The sequence below is a fragment of the Dysidea avara genome, chromosome 6 (assembly GCF_963678975.1).
Source record: "Dysidea avara chromosome 6, odDysAvar1.4, whole genome shotgun sequence".
NCBI classification, from domain to species: Eukaryota; Metazoa; Porifera; class Demospongiae; order Dictyoceratida; family Dysideidae; genus Dysidea; species Dysidea avara.
The window spans coordinates 14,350,233-14,369,395 of record NC_089277.1 but is presented as its reverse complement, the minus strand read 5'-3'; the positions used below and the strand labels follow the sequence as shown (position 1 = coordinate 14,369,395).

General features: G+C 37.6%; 1 protein-coding gene across 3 annotated transcripts in view; it reads left to right on the top strand.

Moving 5' to 3' along the window:
* Window positions 1–17,375, top strand: part of LOC136259176 (E3 ubiquitin-protein ligase TRIM71-like) — a 70,197-nt gene extending 52,822 nt beyond the window's left edge. For all 3 annotated transcript variants that reach the window (XM_066052628.1, XM_066052627.1, XM_066052629.1), the window contains exon 2: window positions 14,904–17,375. In XM_066052628.1, coding sequence (XP_065908700.1) covers window positions 14,910–17,102 — 2,193 coding nt within the window. In that variant the 5' untranslated portion in view covers window positions 14,904–14,909 and the 3' untranslated portion in view covers window positions 17,103–17,375. The remainder of the gene's footprint in view (window positions 1–14,903) is intronic.
* The last annotated feature ends 1,788 nt before the right edge of the window (window positions 17,376–19,163 follow it).

Here is a 19,163-nt window from a genome sequence, read left to right as displayed (position 1 = left end):
TGTCTGGAATTAGCCACTGTCTGAAACTACCTGCATTTATTGAACTGATCAGAAGAACTGTATTATTATCATAATTGTAACTCTCGTGTGAGACGTGGTCATGGGCATTCAGCCTTTCTCTCACTTGCACACACATAGTCATTAATCTCACTCAATTCACTCCTTGGTAGTGGAGGGTGGGAACTGGAGCCCACAAACTTTCAGATGAGAGGGACAGAGCTCTGCCAACAATTGCCTTGTGTGACGTTACATGTGATTAAATGTCGTGGTTTCTAAACTGGCAGCATGTAGTGGAAGGTTTCGTTGTACATATGTTGTACCTAGTCTCGCGTAGTCATTTTCTTTTCTTTGTATGGGGGCGAGGAAAGAAAAGGGTCTGGTGAACATCATCCCGAGATTGGCTGCGCAGCTTCTGGATTGTTTGTGGGTGCAAATCTAATCTTTGTGTCATTTGCATTCTGTTGCCATAGATATAAAGCGTGATCATAGATATACTAGTACCCAGGATTGGATCATTTCATGTGAGTCCATTGACTTCAATGCAAACACGTTTGCCAGATCATTGTTACCCCCTTTGAAAAAGGTGGGATAGTGAAATACGCCATTCACAATACGTTTCTGTAGAATGTCAATAAGTGAGAGTGTTTGTTTAGTTGTTGGTAAGCCTTCCTCACTAAAGGGGGTGGTAAATTAGTGGTAGGGCCTGGTTTGTAGGTGTGTCTCTTGATGTGGCTGCCGATACATAGCCACCATTAATGAAGGAATCAGACTTATAGCACACGGCAACTAATTATTAATGTTTCAAGAAGTAGTCTCAAGAGTAGAATTAGTCTTCTGTGTGATAAATTCGAAGATATTGCTACTTCCGGTAACAATGATACGGCCCGAAAAACCAGATGATTCAAATCCCGGGTACTTGTCTGTATATCTGTGGTGTGATCTGCTGATCTTTGCATCATTTGCATTCTATTACCATAGCTACTGCTTTATATCTATGGCAACAGAATGCAAAATGACGCAAAGATTAGCAAAACACGTCATTTGCACCCACAAACAATCCGGAAGCTGTGCAGTAGAATCACCACAATCTCAGGATAGGCCAATGACGATGCTAGACTGTTCACCAGACCCTTTTCTTTCCCCGCCCTCACACAAAAGAAAGAAAAAGGTCTGGCTACATGAGACTATGTTGTACCTGAAAGATTTTAATTGACTACTTTTGCAAAAAGTGTCACCAGATTCAATCTCGCCAGCACTTACAGTATTTTTTAGTGTTGGGTGATATATTGATATTAAATTGTATCATTTGATTTTTGCCAATATCGAAAAGTATCGATATATCTTTTAGATTGTGATATTTCTATACGATATATCACATGATCTGAATTAAATTTAACATGTATTTGAGCTTATTTAATAGTTGATTGTAGCTTTCCATTACCTTCAGAACTTTCAAATCACTCGAGCTCAGTATGAGGGCAGAAAAGTCCCCATTGTGTATAGCTATATAGCTAAATTATGTAAGAAAACTAGCTATTTACTCATGCAAATTCATGTTACAATATTGTATTGAAAAGTATCAATTTTGACCAATTTTAGTCAATATCATATCGATATCATATCGATATCATATCGTTCTGATAATCCTTGTATTGCCCGGCCAGCTAGCCATACTACTTGTTTCAAGACTTTAAAACTTTTCCTGGGGAGGGGGGTGCCATGCACCATCCCCTAAAAAATGAGCATGCCGCTGAGTGTGTTTTGCGCATTGTATTGTTTATTCACTGCAACCATGAACCAGCTTCCACATAAGCGTCAGCTAAAATAACCCCCCTCGGCCCCCCCATCTTTTAGGAAAGGTATAAAAGCTGGAACAGAGCCAATTAGGACGTGTACCTACTTTAATATTGCTTTTCAACAAGTTGTAAAAGATTTTCAGCCATTGCACAATTGCTATTCCGATGATAATATTCGTTATTTCTACCTACAGACATAAGAAGCTGTCTATGTGTAGTTTCTATTTAACATCCACCACACAAATATTTATTATGAGTCTACACCTGGTACAACTAAAGTAATTCTACCCCATGATGGTCCTTCAATGAAAGGATTTACCAAAGAAGGCATGCAGAATGACGGGCATTTAATAGGTATTAAATAGAATTTCAGCGTAAACAGTTTCGAATGTGCAGGTGTGTAGCTGCAGGCAAGTCCAGGGTACTATTGCAATGGTTGGGGAAGGTGTATAAGCTTGTCAAAATGATTTTAAAATTGGCGCACGTCCTAATTTGTTCTGTTCCATTCCAGCTTTTATACCTACTGTAGCTTCCCCATCTTATCTACTTTCCTTTACCTCTGCTTTGTGCAAGCAAAAAATCATGAGGTGTACATCATTTAGAATGAAAGTTACCAGTTTCACGTGATCTGTACATAAAAATAGATGTTACCACCATGTAGTATGAAGTAGTGAGCAGGAACAGAACCAAAAGTTATTAAACAGGATACTTCATAGTTTATTTGTCGGTGCATGACCTCAAAATCCACTTTCTAAAGTCTAGATTAGTTGCAAGTGATCTGGCAGTCATACTCGGAGATGGGATGGGATGGTGAGAAGTCTACAGATGTAGCATACAATACAATATATGAAGTGCTGGGCTTTACCAGCCACGATTATCACCTTTAACCAGCCTCAATTTCCCTTCATGACAACTTGGCAGCATTAATTCAAAAATGTCTTCAGAGTAATCTCAAACCCCTCCAAGAAAGTTTCCATGGAATTTTAAATACTAATTGCAGAATATTTTGCTGACTAACTATTACCTCCAAGCTCAACAATGGAAAAGCACTATTCAATGTCACTTTGTCCCGAGATGTGCCTTTTTGCCAATCACAGTACGTACAAAACACTCATCACGGACTGGCCTTTGTTCTCCTTTGTGTTCCAGTTCTTTTTGCTGCCAACATAAGGTGTCAATTTGCGATGTGGTTTCCCTGTGGTTGGCTATTATTCTTATCACCCATATTTTCTGTAGCAGCTGGATTGATTGTGTCTGTACTATTCTTTATTTGTAATGCTGTGTAATGGGTGGAGCATAGCAGAAAACAAAGTGTAGTGGCCACCTTCCTTTCCATTATGTAATTGAATGTTGGGGCATGTATTCTGATGGCATAAAATTACTTTTATGGCATGACTGGCACCATTCTGTCTTTTATAGCAGTATGTCCAGATTTATTTGTAACATATTCTAAACTAAATAAGAAACCAAAACGTTAAGTTGTGGCAATTTTTTCTTAAAAACACAGCTAATTTTCTGTGATGTACCAAAATTTACCCTTGTGTAAGAAGCATGGTTCCTACACGTGTAGGGCAGCATTAAGAAATTTTGTGGGAAATATTCCTGCACTGTTGAGTTTTGTAAGAAAGATTCCAACACATGACATAATGTGTATGAATAATTCCTACACTTGTAAGAATGATTCCTATACTTGTAAGAATGATTCCTACACTTGTAAGAATGATTCCTACACTTGTAGGAATTATTCCTACACTGCAAGAAGATGTCTTACACTTTGTGCCAAGTGTAGGAATCTTTCTTACAAAATTCAACAGAGTGGGAATATTTCCTACAAAATTCTGCAAAAATTCTCAATAAAGTACTACACATGTAGGAACCATACTTCCTACACAGGTGTAAAATTCCTTCCAGCACTTTACCTCAAAATTATGATTTCTTATTTAGTTTGGAATATGTTTTGTCATAATAGTGTTATTTAAACAGTACACAAGTAGAATGAAAAATTAGGAAGATCAGTGATCAAAGAAAAAAAGTTGTGAAACAAGGAAGGCTACCAATACCTGCAGATATACTAGTGGACATTAAATCCCTAAACTTCAGTCTTTATAACAGGTATAGGCAACCTTCCTTGTTCACCACTGTTTAGCCATTCCCTTGTCTCACTACTTTTTTTAAATCCTTGATCTGACTTAAAATTCGTTCTACTTGTATATAAACAAAGGCATAGGAACAATTTTCAGAGTGGGGGGGGGGGGGGGGGGACAAAGATAGCCATAACCAGACACCCAAGGTTCCATTGATACAGCTCCTGCATCCAGTTCATATGTGCGTTTATATAAAGGTGTTGTGGAGTGTGTTATCACTAGCTAATAACTCTACACCTATACTGCATAGCTATATCTACATAGCTATCCTGCTAATGGCTGCTATGCTCCTCTACACCTACTGCATGTGCTTGATGTATGTATATATCACGTGAGAAATCATGGTCATGTGAAGATCTTCTCTTTATTCTACCTTTACGTACTTCACACTACAAGGATTACAACATTAATAGTTTTTACCCGCAAAGTGAAACACCATTACCTTTAAGGAACTACAAGCTAGGATGCCTGCTCTAACAGGTGTTCCTAACTGAGTGTAGATCACGTGAATACCACACTGCGTTCACAGTTGGCCGCTTTTATTTTCAGTATCTTGTATATTTCTCTTTAGACTACTTTCTTCTTAAGAGTCTAGACTACTTGATAAATCAACTTCACCTAATTCTGGTTTATTCGTCAGTAGTCAGTAACTCCCATACACTTGTGAGACTGCCCTCTTAGATCTGTTACCACCTTATCAGTTTGAGTTAAATATCATATGTGACCGTCTCAGTAAAAACCCGACTTGTTCGCACAAGCATGTTTATTGAGAAAAATGAAATTTAAAAATAATTTTTAAAATTAGCATGCTACAAAGAAAATATGCAAGTTTTTATCAAGCCATTATTCAAAGAAGGAAGACTCAAATCGATTAAAACTATATACTATTGTATTCACCTACTCATGGAGAGTGTGAATAGCTTTATTTCATTTCTGTAGCTCTAACGATATGCAAGTCATGTGTGTTTGTTTACGATGCAGTAAACGTAAACAAGATTGTCATAGTTTCTTCTACCAAAACACCTTCATACCCATATGCGCAAGTGTCTCCAGGGCTAACACTATACCTTGGCTGATGTGCTGATCCATAGTGAACACTTTTAGCCAAATTGCAGTGTTGTAGACTAATCCAAATGGAAGTTATGACTGCGAATGTAAGCTCCTGTAGTTTATTTTCAGTATAGTCACTGTACAAATTGAGTATCTTGCTCTTCCTACTGTCTAGTGCTATAATTTCAAAACTACACACCACAGAAGGCTGAAACTTTGGTGATCCATTCCTTGGACATTGCTAATATTGCTGAGTGAATATATTTTTTTTAATTGTGCGAACAAGTTGGGTTTTTGCACATATAAAGCCACATATGTGGGGCTTTTTCTACTATGTAAACTTCTCACTGCATTGCAATTGGATCCAGGAAATATTTGAACAACAGATATCACATGCAAGCATGACAGAAATAGAATTACAGGTGCTTTTGTGTTTTATACAGTACAATGAATCGCTTGACAGTTGTGGTAGACTGGTGATGCCACACCCCAGAGAGTGGTTTTGTGTGATGGTTGTATGGCTTCTTGTATGGAGGTATTTCTGTGTGTATACATACATAGCTTTGGCTGATTGGCTAGTTGGCCCAAAAAGTGGGGGAGCCAAAACATGCTTTTGAAAATAGTGTGAGGGCCATAGCCCCCTACCCCCTCCCCCAGCCCAACACAGTTCTGACGCTCTTGTATATAAATACCGGGTACAAAGATTGTATGCAGTTCTCAGTGAACGGGGTTATGCTAGTGCACATGAGACCAGCCAGAAAGTACAGTTATCTAGGTAGGATTAGCTAGTTCAAATAACACACACAAAGTTTAACCATGCGTATTATTCTGTAATATACCCACATGTAGCTGTATCTAGTTAAACAATAGCTATATAGCCACAGTGCAGGCAAACAATTTTGCTATAACCAACACAGAGAAACCATGCTGGTATAATGACATGGAATCCTACGCTGCTAGTTATGAAGTTGTTTGCATGCTGCGGCTTCATCACGGTCGTGGTTTGGAAGAATTTCACTTATTCTGTACTAGCATTGGTACCTGCCCTATGTGCAGGACCATCTCCACATTAAACATTTTAATGCCACGAAGAGGGACTGAGGTTTTCTTATGTCATTAATGATGCAAAACACTAAAGTTTATTGTTTGTGGTTTTGACAGGAATGCAGTTTAATTATTCAGTGCATCTTCCCTACCAGTGACTTCAACGTGCTGTATAGAACAAACGAAACCTTTGCTGCTTTACATGAGAACTAATGCAACAATAATTAATATATTGGGAACCAAGCATAGATATTAGTGTCCTATATTTGCTGTGTAGCATGTATGTCGATAGTGCTTTAAAGTACATGATCCTTATGCAGTACATAATAATTTATAGTGAAGCATGCATGCAAGGCTAGCTAATTAGTTAAACTGCATGCGAGCTAAGGCAATTGTATACAGTATACCCTACATTACATACAGGTTGTGTACACACGGTACAGTTTCAGTTTCTACATTTTGATGTTTACCTTACCGACTGTCACAAAGAGAAATGAACTTGAGCATAATTTAAAGTCAACACAATTTGCAGTTATAGTTACTGCATGGCAAGCAAAAGTTCAGAACTTGTCCTATGCACTTTCAGTTCTGATGTTGCAGTGACACATATACCTCTTGCCATACAAAAACCCAGTTTTGAAACACCTGCAGTGTAATTGACCAATAAGGTAATGTATGAATCTTTAGAGTGAAAGCATGTAAGCAGGATAGTGAAACAGTTGTGCCAGGTCAGATGCAGTTCCTTGGTGTAAACTATGGATCTGCATGGTTCCAGTATTATCATTTTTCAGATGCACAGTAGTATTTGTTCAATCATGCAAGCTGCCTATTACTACAGCAGTATTGAGGTAAGTCTGAACAAACAGATTTTCATGTCAGTGCACACCTATGTGCTTAAAACAAAGATGTAGATATTCTGGATACTGGTGAAAGAAGCTTTTACCTACTCTAATACAACACACTGGACCAACACACAGATGGACAAATATGTTGGCAATTTGTCTGCCCTGTCCCAAAAGTGCTATAAGAGTCCCTATTATGTGAGGTAAGTCAGTGCCAGTGCTGAAAAACTGATCATAAGAGTTTGTAGATGAAGACTTGCATGGAACAGATAGAGCAAAAAGGTGCATCAAAAAGGTCCCAAAAGTGAAAAAAAAAGTTATGACCTAGGCGGGGATTGAACCCTGGCTGGTTATAATAACTTGGGGTTAAGGGAGGTGCACAAATCGCCACAGTTGTTTATCAGTGGTTTTGACAGGAATGTAGCTCAACTTTTCAGTGATCCTTCCCTACACCAGTGCCTTCATCGCCCTATAAAGAGCGAACAAAAGCACGTATTGATTTGCTACAACAACACTCGAGTTGCCAGATGATGGGCGTTTAATTTCGCTAAAGTCCCGCCTCGATACGTGCTTTGCATGCCAAGATATGATGAGCTAAAAGTCGTGTTTTAAAAAGGTGTTCACAAAAAGGTACTGAGTAGAAAGAAAAAAAAATCTGTCAACACGTGGATTTGAACCCACGACCTCTTACACGCTAGTCAAGCGTTCTACAACTTGAACAGTATGTGCTGTGGTTTTCAAAGGAATGTTGCTCAAGTTTTCTCTACACCTTGGCCTTCCACGCGCTGTAGAGACCGAACGGAAGCACGCGTGAACTCGTGATAACAATCTTAGAGTAGGCGGATGATGAGCGCTTCATTATCAGCACAGACTATGTCGATTCGCGCCAAGTCTGGTGAGTAAGCAGCGTGACCGTCAGACAGACAGACAGACAGACATTTTCAGCTTTATATATATAGATAGATAGATTGCTCAACTTGATAGCCCTGAACATTAACATAAGATTTGATCATTACTGCAGGATGCTGAGTTTATGCTAACCACTTGAGTCTACACTGTCATGGTGATTCAAACAATGCAAACGTCAGTGCAGTGAAGAGTACTAGTACATGTACTAGGGCATGAACGAATGTTGATTTTAAACATTCAAACATTCTCTCAAAATCCGTAACAAATGTTTGAATGTTAAAATTCTACCAAATATACCAAACACACATCACACATGTCATAAGTTTTGTAATATACAGTCCTATAATTTATTGTGATAGTTATTGTAAATATTTTGACAATAAGTAATAAAATGATAAAACATGTACAAGTAGACACCTCTTATATAGTTACTTCAAGTCACAATCAAGACTACAGAAAGTCCAAATCTTAAAAAGGTAAGGAAGTGCAACTGTACATAAGTGAGTCAAGAGTTTGGTAACAAGTCAGCCTACAGTTGAAAGTTTTTATTTAGAAAAACAAATGCATCTACATTTTCAGGTTTAAGACGGCTTTGTAGATTGGTCACTGTAAGTCCAGCTGTTAAAAACAGCCTTTCACTTGCTGTTGATTTAGCTGGTACCCATAAAATAGACCTGGCCACTCTAGACAAGTGTTTGAATCTAAGTTCATTCATCTTTCATCATTGCAAGGGATTTGTATTCCTGGTAACCACTTTCTCAGCAAAATACTGGCTGACTTCATCTTCACAATCATCATGAGGATCGTCATCTTCTTCTTCACCAAGAAGGATGTCAAGCGCAGTTTTAGTCTTCTTCTTGCATGGCAACTGAACTGGTGCAACATGTACTGAGTCTGCTGATTCCACCAATTCTTTCATCAGCCTTGTAATCTCAAGCTTAACACCACCCTTCAGCTCGTCATCCAAAAACTTCAAGTTACGGAATCTTGGATCAATAGCACTTGCTAGCACTATTTCAGTAGGGTTTAAATAGTCAAGCCCCCATCTTTGTTGTAAGGCAATAGTTGCTTTGAACTCCTTAATGCAGGAGAAATCATCATCATTGACTTCCAGCTTTGTAATCAGCCCATGTAAAATTGGCAATACACCAAAAATTGACACATTATTTTCTTCACTAAGAAACACTGTAGCAACCTCTAGATGCTCTAACACCTTTGACAATTCCTCCAGAATGACTCAATGTGCTGGTGACAACTCTAGGTATCAATACTGATGCTATGTCATACTCTCATCATCAAGCACTGTAGTCAGAGGCGACCTGTTATGCAGTATACTCTGTATCATGTATAATGTACTATTCCATGTAGTAATGCAGGCCTGCTGCAACTTCTTCAATTCAACAGACATTGCTTCTTGTCGTCTTCAGAGTTCAGCAGTGGCAAGAACACTGTGCCAAAAGTGAGTTAATAGCTTCTTTGCTGCACCTAAAGTTTATGAAATGGCAGTGAGACTCAAGCCTTCCTCAATACAAAGTTGCAACCGATGTACAGTACAACTGTAGTTCTGTCAATTACCAGTCTCTTCATGCAATTTGTCATCAGCCAACTCCATGTTTGAGCACTGGTCATGTACCACTGATAGCAGGTGTTTCTTATCCAAATCATAATCTGCGATCACCTGCTGCACTGTCTTGACAATGTTGTGTGCTGTATGGTGCTCAGGGAATGGAGATGTTGCCAGAACACAGGTAACCATATTCCATCTGCTGGTAATATAGTGACAGGTAAGTGATAAGTAAACATCATTGGCTCAACTGGTCCAATTATCCATTGTAAAAGCAAAGAACTCCACCTCTGTTTGAAGGTAATCTTTGATGGCAGCTTTTCCATTTGCAATCGGTAAGTGTCTATATAGTTCAGGTGTGGTAGTAAAACAAACAAATTGTATCTTTTTGGCTACTTCTGACGATTTAAAATGATACACATGTGATCAAAAATGTTGTATTTTCCATTATTTCTGGAAATAATAGCTATCTTATTTGTTTGATCTTTGCTCACACAAGTGCTTTAACTTTGTGGACTATCTTTCCTGTGGGGTCTAGTAGTTTATGTTGACATGGGTGGTGGTTGTTGTTTGGGGCTGGCATTCATACTGTATCAGCTGTTGCCACCATTGCATCGGTAGTAGCCCTCTAGAGAGAAGAGACAGTGCTGATATAATAATGATTGGTCACCTTGAAGTTGGGGATCTGTGTAACAGCAATCTGAGTATGCCATAGGAGGTAGGACTGTATGCTACTTTCTTTAATTACATGTTAGTATTTCATGTGAATTTCAATAACTGCATGCAGTACAAATATAAAAGTGTGGATTTGTAGGTCTCAGTAGATGTTTAGTTAGCATTTAACGTAAGCTTCAAAGAAATCTTTGTTGACTTGTAAGTGCCCCTAGCAAAACAGTGATTATTGCCAATAAAGTCTTGTGAAACAAAATATCTTTTAAGCATTGAAATGTACATACAAGCATAGTTTGCAGGTTTTATACTGCAACTATTGAGACTCACATGAAATACCAAATAGTAATATGGAATTAAAGTAAGCAGCACTCACAATGTATGTTCTACCTCCTCTGTGACTATGCTGTGGTAGCTATTGACAAGTCTTTACTGTGTACTACAAGGAACTGGATTGCATTGGTGAAGATACATATTCCCAGTTGAGAGTATACAAGGGGCCATTCAGTGTTTGTTGTGTCACCATTGGTTCCTTAGCAAAGTAGGACTAACTGACTAACTGTTTACAAGTGCAAAGCTGACAAGTCGATGTCTTGAGCTTCTCCGTCACTGTTCTTCATACCTGTATGAAGACCATGTGACTTTTATGGTAGTGGAGAGGAGGAGTGCGTGTACGTATGTGTAGTGCATGTGTGTGTGTGCGTGCGTGCGTGCGTGTGGAGGGTGAGAATAGCAACAAAGTTTTGAGGATCACAGGTTTTAATCACATTATCCTCATGTCTATGATCCTTTGACATCTAAATGACAAATGAAGGATATAGGACAAGTCTGTTTGGAGTCATGTAGAATTGTCTCCTCACCCCCACTCTCTATACCTCCTCGTTATTAATACCACTGAAAAAGGTTGAATCGTTTGTGACCGGATTTGCGAAAAGGTACCTTTTCCACACATTTTACATGCCAGCAAACAAAATTATGTAACACTTGACTCCTTATATGTAACTGATTAACTTGCTCTTAGTTTCAAAATGTAGCCAGATACTTTAGCTACACGCATGGAAAATTTCAGGGAATTATATGCAAAGATACAAAGGTTACGAAATTTCAAAGTTCAAAAAATTGGATCAAATTTTGTTTGTGAAAAAGGTACTTTTTGCAAATCCGGTCACATTTTAGCACAAAACACATCAGATCTTACAGTACCTATGGTGAAAATTATATATGTACCTACAACTGTATATCTTGGCAAGCTACATGTACATCCAAATCCAATATCATTAGTGTGAATCAAGTGGCTACTGGGAAATAATCTGACTTGTGAATATAGTCTGGAGTCGCCTGCCCTTTTGTAAAAAGTAAGGGTGTGGTGAAAAATAGATACCATATAATTTCAGAATGAATTCAATTAGACAGTGTATGTAACTGCTGGATACGTCAGTTGATTGCCCTTCAATTTGAGCAAAAACATTGTGTTACCAAGGTGATATGTGTGTGAACATCATTGACACGCATTAATTAGCTACCACTGAATCCGAGCAGTAAAAATTAGTATCTTGTAATTCACCGGACTCTTACTTTTTGGTAAAGGGGCGGGCAGCGCCAGACTGTTGTGAATACTCATGAGCATGTTGTTCAGAACCACAAACAACAATTTACTCTCATATGCACTGTCTATTTCCGCTCATTTTTTTTTTTCAAAACACAGCTACTGTGTAGATTGTGTAATTTTCAGCAGTTGTGTTCCTGACAGTGGTGAGGAACATGAAAAATTTTTAGTTGTTATGCAATTATTTTCAATAAAGTCATTTCTACAGGTACTTCAACCATTAAAGGAAGCTTTCCACTTTTGTTTTCCTGTAGCTATGTCTCTAGCCTTAACCTATTGTCTTAGCTAAAACTTCAGTGATACTATAACTGCATCTAAAATAGCAAGACATCTACTAAGGCTTGTACTGTTAATTTAATTGCAATGAATTGATCATTCCAAGTTATACACTGATTGCCATTAGGGGTCAGTGAATAATATCTGGGTCAGCATTGTAAGTGGGCTGGGTCATTTGGGTCACATTTTGCCAGGGTGAAGTAGATCTTATCCACGTACTTCACTGAATTCCTGGGTCTCACCCAGATGAGATCACATGTGACTATAAGGATCTGCCATTGATTCTAATGATTTGTAACATTGAGAAAACAGAAGTGATGTAACTTTGCTATATTGCACAACTACCTATGTTGGTATGGCCTCTATTACACAACCCAGACATGTAGGAAGGCACCACAAAAATAGTATACATTCAGTAGGCACCACAAATATTTTAATACATGCTCCCTTGTCTGGATTACTCTGTGTTTTGATTAGTTACCAAGATGGCTGTTATACACAGATCAGTATAGCTTTCCTTGTGGTATATTTTTTTGTTCTTAAAGTGTAACAGCTACTGTTCTGGGTAAGAATATTTCAGTACTTACACACACACGTATGGCTTCTAATAAATTAGCATTTTATGGAATAGTATAGAGAGGGTTTCTATTTGTTTGTAGTGAGCAAAAAGGCTTTTCATAGCTATTACTCATATTTGCCTGCCGGCAAACTAATTGGTTCACAGACCATTTGTGCCCATTTGGAAGACATATATCAGCAACCAATCTGATCACGCTTGCGATTACCGATCCGATTATTGGTACATTTCTAGTCCAGTGTCTGATATTGTTGCAGTTGTAGAGACTGACAAAGATTCCTCATTATAGCTACTAGTGTCTGCCATCTTTACTATAATTTCGATGTTTCGAATTACAAGAATCGCTACGAACAAATTCGAATCAAACATGAATTCGAATATTCGGTATATTCATTTTAGCCCTAATTATATTTAAACCGGGTCACATGTGGGTCAGATCCAGATCCCATCTGGAATACTATTCTGGTAGTGGGTCAACTGAGTCATCAGTACTGACCCACTTACAATGCTGATCTGGGTCAACAAACCAGTTTTTATCTACAATGTGTTGTTTTGTATTAGAGAATGGTATACATAAAATCCTTTGATCTTAGGGAGATAATGAGGTCTATAAAATCCATTAAGAGACCTCTGGAGCGGTTCTATAAAATGATTAGAGACCTCCTATCTCCAGTTAAGGGAGTCACCACCAAGCTAATGCTCACTGATCTGCTATGCCTCCTCAGGAGGCAGAGTAGATCAGTGATATACAAAATGTAGAAAGTGATTGTGGGTTTGCATTTTGTGCAAGATATGACGACATGATGACGTTTTTACTAAACCCACAATCAATCTATGTGCAAGTTTTGTCTGCTTTTTAAAATCCTTGAAGATCTTTGTGGTAGGTCTCTAACTATTACTTATGAACCATCTATTTGTTGAACATTGTCCTTTAAAGATGGGACCCATCATGGGGGAATTTACTAATTGTAGCCTACAATGTATGCTGTGGTGATTGATGTAATTTAGATACCTACATTTGATAGATACACTTTGTCTTATCTGTACACAATTACTGGTATCTTGAGCACAGTAGGGATATAACAATTCTTATTATTTTACTGTGATTTAATATCATGTACTACTCCAACTTGTTTCTGTACTTTTTATCGACGTGCTATGGTCCCTACTCCAGTTGAAAATTTTGTGTACTTGTTTGTTAACTTTTTTTTTTATTATGACTGATGAACCCACACATACCGCAAAAGAAATGGCACCACGTGTCCCAGCTATATTAATTACCATCTGAAAAGTGAAGTATCTATTATGCTTTGTTGTTGGCTGTGTTCAACTCATTACACAGCAGTACAAATCAAAACGTACCTCTGCAATCAATTAAGACAGCCACTATGAAAAATGTGGATGATTTCCGCTACGAAGGGAAGTCATCATATGCTATCATCAAATCGACACTTTTTGCTGTCAGCAAAGATGTATGGGGCACAAAGGAGGACACTGGTAAGTCCATGAAGAATGCATTGTACATACTGTGGTTGAAAAAATCAAGTCCGTAGCCTTAGTTGTTATCGAGTTACACTTGTATCAGTCAGTCAGTCAGTCAGTCAGTCAGTAGAAAAATTATGTTAAATAAATTATTTTTAAACTTCTGTTAAATAAATTATTTTTAAAATTCTGTTTCAGGTCGATCTGAAAGCTTGTTTGGGCTTAGTTTTACTTAACTAATACTGCCTCATCATCAGGGAAAATTGGTGCTGGTTTTTGGGTGATGTTATTTCGTGGGCCACACCTACTCCTTTGTGGTCCCTACTATACAGTACTATCGTGGTACTTCAACCATTAAAAGAAACTTACCACTTCTATTTAGCCATGTAACACTAGCTGCCTGTATGCTTTTAGCCTCACTGCATGTGGTTGTATACTTCTTGTCTACAACCACATGCAGTGGCAGTGATACTATATTTCCTTCAAAAACTGTTCTGAGTACTAGGACATCTTCTAAGGCTTGGACTGTTACTTTATAATTAATTGCAGTGAGTTGCAATCGATCATTCCAAGTCCCACACTGATTGCCATTAGGGTCAGTGGGTCAACAAACTTATGTACAATCTGCTGTTTTGTATTAGAAACCATCTGTTTGTTGAAAAATAAGTATATCTTTCAAGGATGAGGGAATTTACTTATTGTAACTGTATGCTGTGGTGATTGATGTTATTTTAAACTTTTAGCTACCTACATTATTGTTTTTATTAGATACACTTGTCTTATCTGTACACAATTACTGCAAGTACACTGTATTACACAGTACACTATGTAATACAATTTTACAGTAAAGACACAGAGTATGTTGTTGTATCATTTAAGCTACTTTTATGTAATCTGTTTACTGTTATCATGTGTGTAATATTTTGTTATTCTTCACATTATAGTGAACAATGTCAGCAGTGGAGGTGAAGAAAGCTCAAAATAATTTAAGTTGTCCAGTTTGTTATCAACTGTTCAACAACCCCAAGTATCTGCCTTGTTATCATTCCTACTGTGAAGGATGTCTGGAGAAGATGCAGGTACAATCCAAGATCATCTGTCCTGAGTGTAGGAAGGAAGCTAAGGTTCCTGCAGGAGGAGTGAAGGAATTTGCTACCAATTTCTTCATCAACCGACTAGTTGATGATTTGATTCTGAAGAAGAAAGTGGCTGGAGAAGAGAAAGTCAATTGTGACAATTGTAATGAAGATGATCCTGTGGTGTCGTTTTGTCCTGACTGTAATTCTTTCCTCTGTAAAGTTTGTAATGACCACCACAAGCGTAGCAAACAGCTTAGTGGTCATGGTGTTGTGCCATTAACTGAACTGAGATCAAACAAAGACACACCAGCCATCCAAGCTAAGGTGAAGATCCCACTTTGTAAGGAACATGATTATGAACTGAAGCACTACTGTGAGACATGTAATGAACTGGTGTGTATGTATTGTACAATGAAAGATCACAATGGCCATGATCATGACACTGTGAACAAGATGGCCAGTAAGCACCGGTCTCAGTTAAAGAAGGTCACCACTCCAATAGAAGAAATGATCCAAGATCTGTCTGGTGTACATGATAACATTGACAAGATGGTGAAGAAGATAAGAAAACAAGGTGATGAAGTGAACAAGCAAATTGATCAACATTATGTTGAACTGGTCGAAAAGTTGATGAAGCAGAAAGATCAAGTGAAGCAACAAGTATGTGACACAGTGTCACAGAAAGAGAAGGCACTTACAACACAACTTGATGAAGTGGATTCAACACAAGCTGAACTTGTGAGCATGAAGGAACTGAATGATGCTCTAGAGAAGAGCTCTGACCAAGAAGCATTGTCTGCAAAGAAACAAGTGATTGATGGTATGCAGCAACTAACTGAGAAGTACAAGAAAGTGAACAAACATCCTGTACAATCAGCCTCAATGGAGTTTACACTAAGTAAAGATCCTTTTCCACAGTTTTGCTCTTTCTTTACTAATGCTAATCTTTCTGAGGTAGCTGATCTTCCACAATCCATCATTGTTGGTAAAAAGGTAGAAGTCACCATCACCACCAAGGATAGCAATGGAGATCATTGTTCCATAGGAGGTCACAGGGTATTTGTCCAGTTAAAATCATTTACAGGCAATGTGACTGTTGGGGAGGTGAGGGATAACAATGATGGTAGTTATGTGGCTTCTTTAGTAGGTGAGAATGTTGGAGAGGCAAAGTTACATGTGTCCATAAGTGGTCAAGAAATTAAGGGAAGTCCCTACAGCATTGTTGTGGTTAGGAATTACCAAGCACTTAACCTGCCTAACAAGATTGTGAATAATAATGGTAGCATGGGTAAACCCTGGGGTGTTGCATTTGGTAGGAATGGAGTATGGGCAGTAGTTGACAACTCCAACAATTGTGTGTATGTATTTGATGGTCAGGATAAGTTAGTTAGGAAGTTTGGTAGCTATGGTAGTAATAATAGTCAATTCAGTAATCCTAATGGTGTTGCATTTGATAATGACAATCACTTGTATGTGGTTGATAATGGTAACCAGAGGGTACAGAAGTTTGATGTCAATGGTAACTACTTGTTACAGTTTGGAGGTCATGGTTCAGGTAATGGTCAACTACAGGGTCCACTAGGTATCACAACACATAATGGTAGGGTATATGTTGCTGATACTAATAACCATCGTATATCAGTGTTCCAGTACAATGGTCAGTTTTGCATTTCTTTTGGTTCTGATCAGTTAGGTAGTCCCTATGATGTAGCAGTTAATGTCAATAATCAGTTGCTTGTTGCTGACTTTAGTAATCACTGCATAGTCACTTTTACTCTTGATGGTCATTATGTAGGCAAGTTTGGTACACAAGAATCTAATAGGGGTCAGTTGGATTATCCATATAGTCTTGCCACTGATGTGAATGGCTTCATCTTAGTTAGTGATAGTAATCATCGTGTGTCTGTCTTTGACCATGTTGGTAACTTCATTCATTGCTTTGGATCTCATGGATCTGCTAATGGTCAGTTTAGTTATCCTGTTGGCATAGCTCTTAGTCCTAATGGTAGCATCTATGTTAGTGACCACCACAACAAAAGGATTCAGATCTTTACCAACTACTGACCTTATAACAATAATGTGTTTATATTTTACAGGAAGTGAAGTGACTATGTAAACTATACACTAGTAGTGTAACACTAACACTGTTGTGTTTTGATGATAATTGTATTAGTAGTTATTTCATTTTATTTTTGTTTATTGTTTGTGGTTATAATATTCCAATTTTGTAGCTAGGTTACCTTTATGTGTAATTTATTCTGGTTGTTATAGTTACCATCTTGTACAACACTACACTTTTATTGTAATGATTTGTATACATCACATTATTGTTTATATACCATATTTGGATGTTTGTTTCTAAATTAATTAATTAAAAATATTTTAAATTTCACAGTTTCATCATTAGTGTACATGTACTATGTATCAAAGGAAATAACAACACCAGGTGTGTACGTGTGAGACAATAACTTATACATACACCCTGTGCCACACTAATAAGTGATGTATGTATAGTGTGTAGTTATGTTCTTTTGTGCCTCTAACTCTCAAGTTAGCCACATATAATGACGTGAATGTGGTCTAGAATCATTTTGCTTTCTCCAAGCTCCAAGCTTATAAGCCTCCAATTGTTGATGTGAATGTGGTACAAAAATGTAAGAGCTATGTGAAAGCCAATAATTATGCGCCTGAATTTTGGAACATCACCTGTATGGGTGTGTGTGAAATAATTAGAATTTTCATGTTTAGTGGGTTGCTAATAAGAGCAGGAAACAGTTCTAAAAAAATTTCAAGAATTTTCTTGTAATTTAAGGTATTGCGAATGGCTTAAAACCAACAACAAGTAGATTTGCACTATACAAAAAAAAAAAATTGTAATCTGATCATTAATATTTTAGGTGTCAAATGCACCCATATGGGTGATTTTCCAAAATTTGGTCACATAAATATATGTTACCAGATCTGTGAAAAAGGGGTCTAATATCCTTTCAATTGCATGTACTTAGCAATCTATAACTTGACTTGTGAGTATGGTACCAGCCTGAAATTTGGTCACCTTACACTCCTAACACAGAACTATTCCTGGATGTAATTAATTTTGAGACAATAGGTTAAACACATGATAAGTTATGACTTGAAAGTTTGGAAAGGCTATAGACCCCTTCTCAGTTTTTGCAGATCTAGTCACATAATGTAAAATTTAAACCTGTTGTCATATCACCTGTATAAATAGGTCACCTGTTGTTAAACTGGCCATTCTGCAAATAAGTCATGCACAAAAATAATGATCTGTCTGAAATTAATATGCAGCCATATATGTACACGCAGCTGGTCAGCAATGATTGGCCCAAGTGACTGGAATAGACAGGTTTTACATAATATACTGTGCTGTAAACTAGTCTGAACACCTTAAGCTAGAGCTGTCAATGAAGACAAATGCACTGTAAAACTGAAGTGTCTTCTGGATGCCAAAATGTCCCAATGCTGACACCAATGTTACAACATAGTAGTGTCTGTATTGAGACACTTTAGTTTACAGTGTATAGATCTGAGTCAAATGTGATCAAAATTTTGTCCCAAATGCTTTCAAAAATTTCACCTAATATGCTGTTCAGCATTCCAATTATGCTTGCAGTATATGCTCCTAGGTTAACAACGTTGCTTACAATCATCTTGGAACATTTTAATCAGTGAATGTTCTATTAGAGTATTTCACTACAAAGTGACTGTTCTATTAGAGAGTATATCAATATCTATAGGGAGCTATGAACAATGATATGAGTTCTCTATTGCAGTCTCTACTGAGTGCTCTATTAAGGAGTATCAATCTATTTCAAGCTCCATAGTTTGAAATAACCACCTAATTTGGTGGCATAATACTCACACCTATTATGTTTTTTATCATGCTGGCATATTCAGGCCTATTTTACAGTGTGGGATACATCTGCAGAGGACAAGGGTAATTCCACATGCAAGTATGATGTGTGCCACTGTATGTATACATTTACAATAGGTATAAACCATGCCATAGCAGTGCCATTGTTAAGAAATCAGTGGCATAAGCATATACAGAATTACCAACATTTGTCACACTACCAGATCCTGCACTAGAGGGATAGATATATT